This window comes from Myotis davidii, unplaced genomic scaffold, assembly GCF_000327345.1.
Source record: "Myotis davidii unplaced genomic scaffold, ASM32734v1 scaffold415, whole genome shotgun sequence".
Lineage (NCBI taxonomy): Eukaryota > Metazoa > Chordata > Mammalia > Chiroptera > Vespertilionidae > Myotis > Myotis davidii.
The window spans coordinates 1,739,662-1,744,064 of NW_006287951.1; the positions used below are offsets into that span (position 1 = coordinate 1,739,662).

General features: G+C 51.4%; 1 protein-coding gene across 1 annotated transcript in view; it reads left to right on the plus strand.

Moving 5' to 3' along the window:
• Positions 1–1,016: 1,016 nt before the first annotated feature.
• The window catches only part of LOC102773334 (inhibitor of carbonic anhydrase), a 39,562-nt gene continuing 36,175 nt past the window's right edge, over positions 1,017–4,403 (plus strand). The window contains exons 1-2 of the mRNA XM_015561371.1: positions 1,017–1,139; positions 2,805–2,977. Of these exons, the coding sequence (XP_015416857.1) occupies positions 1,097–1,139; positions 2,805–2,977 (216 nt within the window). The 5' untranslated portion in view covers positions 1,017–1,096. The remainder of the gene's footprint in view (positions 1,140–2,804; positions 2,978–4,403) is intronic.

Genomic DNA, 4,403 nt, shown 5'->3' on the forward strand with positions numbered 1-4,403 from the left:
AGCAGGAAAGAAGTGTGCCACATACACAGTATGGAATAATATGGAACACCGAGAATGCGTGCAGGACAACTGTTCGCAAATATACGCTTGAGTGTAAGAAGCCAGACACAAAATTGTACGTATGTATTGTACGATTCTACCTCGTTAAAATTCAAAAATCCACAGAATTAGTGTATGTTGTTGGAAGCTGTGATAATGGATCTCTTTGGGGGAAAGTGACCTGAAAGAGGGAACCGGGGAGCCATCCCTGCTCTGCGCCCATCCTGTTTCATGACACCGGTGCTGGTATGTGGATGTGTTCACAGGGTGGCTATTCTTCAAGTTGTACACCAGCATCTGTGAAGTTTTACGTGTGTTTGTTGTGCTTCAATAAAACCTTCTTAAACGTTATTTAAATCCGAAGACTTCCTCCAGGCAGAGCTCACAGACTGGGGACGACTGGGCTGCAGGTTGCAGGGGCAAGTAGAAGCAGCCCTGCCCGGGTTCAGAGCTTCATCTGATCTTGGCCTTCAGCAGAAGGTTGGAGGGACCTTGTCATTTGTGGGGCGTGAGTTCCAAGAGGGGCCCGGAGAGGGCAGCAGAGACGCTTTCAGAGGAAGATTCTGAAAACTGTTCAAAACGTTGTGTGCACATACTTTCCTGGGGGAAGGGTCCCCAGTTTTCACCGAGGACTGGCCCCGAGTCCTGAGGAGTCCGTGCTCAAACATTAAAGAGCTGCTTAGCTGATGGAGCTCCGGAGGTCAGGGAACGTAGCGGACCGGGCGGGTCGCTCTTGTCTCGTCCAGCAGGCTCCAGGTTGCTTCGGTCGTACCTCTGGGGCGCGTATCCCGTGCTCGGGGCTCCAGCCTTGCTGCTCGGGGCGCTGGGCAGAGGGCGCAGCCTCGGGGCAGGGGGCGAGTGGGTGACAATTTGCTGTCCTCCAGCCCCATAGAGGGCCCCGGCTGCTGTGGGGCGAGGTGGGGGTGTGGCAAAGGTGACCCGCCCGGAAGGGCGATCCCTTCGGAGGAGGCGGATCCCTCACCCTCCCCACCCGAAGGACCGGTGGAGCTGGCCGAGGCGGCTTGGAGCCTGCTCCGTGTACCGCTGCGCAGTGAGGATGAGGCTCACCATCTGCACGCTGCTGTGCGCGGGGGCGCTGGGTGAGTGGCGCACCAGGGGCGGGGTTGGGGCCGGCCCTCCAGGACTGTGACCCGGAGCCGGCCGAGGGTCAGCTATAGTGGGACTCTGAACCCCCTGGGTCTGAGGACCCCAAGGCCGCCTAGCACCCAAAGGGCCTTCCGCCCAAGGTGCACCCAGGCACCTGACCAACTTAGCCTAGGGCTGGGGGCTCACAAACTAGGACCAGCTGTCCAATCCTGCCTGCCGCCAGGAGGAGCTAAGGATATTTTCTGTATCTTTGAATGGCTGAAAGAAAATCAAAAGAACAATAGTTTTGACACGTTAGTTACATGAAATTCCAATTTCGGTGTCCATACATAAAACGTTATTAGAACACAGTCACACTCGTGCAGGTAAGTGCTGTCCATGGCTGCTTTCAGGCTTCAAGGGCAGAGTTAAGCGGTTGCCACAGAGACTGTGTGGCCCGCAAAGCCTAAAATATTTACTCAGCCCATTACAGAAACAGTTCGTGACCCCCTGGCCTAGAGGCTGTTGATCCTGTTTACAGCGAAGGAACAGAGGAGGAGGGGTGTCCGCGGGGCTCACCTGTTATCAATAAGAGGGAAGGGCACATGTCAGTTATGCCTTGACTTGTCGGTGTCTAAGCAGAGGCTCTTTCCTGCTCTGAAATGTACACCTCCCATCCCTACCACACACCAGCGAGGGAGAGGAATGTAGGGGGAAAACAACCACCCTACGGTGGGATCCTCCTGCCACTCAGTGCTGTGTGACTCTAGGCTGTCCCTTGACCTCTCTGAGCTGTTGTCCTCATTAGTTCAGTAGGAATTGCTTTTTCACAGTAAGTACACAGTTGCTGTGAAAGTGAAATGAGATAATGTATCTAATGGCAGAGCTCTAGACACAGGTGAGTTAGCACTGGTAAAAAAAAATCCTAGACACAGGTGAGTTAGCACTGGTAAAAAAAAATCCTGCACATAAATGTAGGGGCGCCCTCCTGTGTTATGGGGTGGGCAGGGCTCTTGGCTGGGTAACTGCAAGGAAGGTGGTGGTGCAAAGTCAATAAACTCAGGCATGTGCAGAGCCCTCGCTGGCTCAGCAACTGTTGTTTCTGTCCAGCCCTGGTTCGGTCAGGTCTCAGGCTGTCTTCAGTCACTTCTGGAGTAGGGTATCTTACATAGGGGAGGGGCAGTCTGGGAGGGCAGAGGAGGGAGAAAGCAGGAAAGGCAAGGAGTGCTGTGGTGGGCCCTCCCTGGCCCAGTCTGCCACACAGGGCCTCACCGTGAGCTCCTCTGGCGCTGGGGGAAGGCTGGAAAGGTAGAGTACAGCTGTGGCCCAGCTACCGATGGCCACGGGAAATCCATGGTTCAGTCCCCAGGTCTGCCCCAAATTCTTCCTGAACAGGGCTTCTGTTCTTTGTTCTTCCTCCACCTTCTCTCTTGGCAATGTTAGGGGCTGACCAAAAGTTCATTTTTCCAATCCGCGCTGTGTTTACAAACCAGAGACAAGAGCTGCCTCTCCTTCTCTTGTCCCAGCCTCAGAATGCAGTGGGACCTGTACCTTCACTGTTCATGGACAGGAGTGGGAGGAGGGCAGGACAGGACAGAGGGGATATAGCCTGCAAGTCCCTTCCGAGGGTGCTGCTGTCTCTCCCACTGGGACAGGGCTCTCTGTCCTTTCTCCTGTAGGGCTGTGCCTGGCCATCCCCGACAAAAATGTGCAATGGTGCACCATCTCGGATCAAGAATTCGCGAAGTGCTTGACTTTCAGCATGAGTATGAAGAAAGTCCTCCCTGAGGCTGGTCCCGTCGTTTTGTGTGTGAAGAAAAGCTCCTACCGTGAGTGCATCGAGGCCATTGCGGTAAGTCATTGCTGCCTAAACGAGAGTGGAAGAAAATCCACACTTTCTCTTGCTCCTGGCGTTCTGGAACAATTCTGTACTCACACATAGGAGGCTGATGTACTTCCGAAATGAACATAGGAGTAGCTACCTTTAAGGAGTCTTAAAGCAAAATCATCGTGGTTTGAAAGGGGGCTATTTTGAGGCACTGAGTTCTCTGAACGCAGGGAGAAAACAAGAATGTTTGGTATCAAAATAACATGGTTTGGAAGTTCTTAACACATCACGGGAAGTAGATGAATGATGGCCATGGGGAAGAGAAATATGGTGACAGAATTGCAAATGATAGCAGACCCCTTTGTTTTCTAAGTTTTCCAAAATCCTCTTCACTCCTTCAACATTGTTCCTGCTCATTTGAACCTGTGTCAGATGCTGTGCTGGGCAGTGGGGCTGCAGTGGTGGATTTAAAGATACATACATGGTCCTTACACTTGAGGAACTTACAGTCTAATCAGGAGAGAAGAAAAACATGCAAACGAATAGACATGTAATTTCAAGTTGTGTGGTATACAATGAAAAATGTACAGAAAGGGGAAAGGTAGAATGCTCTGATTGAGCACTGAGTGTCAGGAACAATCTCCCTGAGAGGAAACAATGAAGCTGAGACCCCAGGGAAGAGACAGGGTATAATACTCCAGGCAGGGACACAGTGTGTGCAAAGGCCCTGAGGCAGGGGAGAGCTGAGCTTGTTTGAGTTGCTGTGGAGGAATCAGGGTAACAGAACAGAAGAAGCACTGAGCACTGAGTGTCAGGAACAGTCTCCCTGAGAGGGAACAATGAAGCTGAGACCCCAGGGAAGAGCCAGGGTATAATAGTCCAGGCAGGGACACAGGGTGTGCAAAGGCCCTGAGGCAGGGGAGAGCTGAGCTTGTTTGAGTTGCTGTGGAGGAATCAGGGTAACAGAACAGAAGAAGCAGACAGTATAAGGAGCAATGAGGTGGAAGAGGAAAGACTCAGCCAAATGGAGCTTGATTACCTCAGGAAATCAGTGATTTGGTACAAACTACTGGTGTGTTCTTTGTTTGTTTTTAAATTGGACCTCAGTTACTATCATGGCTTAATTAGAACCCTTGGATTATGATATATGTTCAGCTTTGGCCCCTGCATGCCCCTCTTTATTTTTAAATATGTTACTAATATAAAATCATACTATCCATGAACCCACCACAAGTTTTCAAAACTTCAGTATCGCCAATAGCTTACTTCTAGGATTGCTTTGCAGCAGCAGTGGATTCTATGGGAATGGCGACACTTGGGGTTATGGAACCCCCTGGCCTCAGCAGAGGGCCCATGATAAAGAGGTCACCAAGGAAAAACCAAGATGGCGGCATAGGTAAACACCGGAAATTGCTGCCTCACACTACCACTTCAAAAATAACACTAAAAG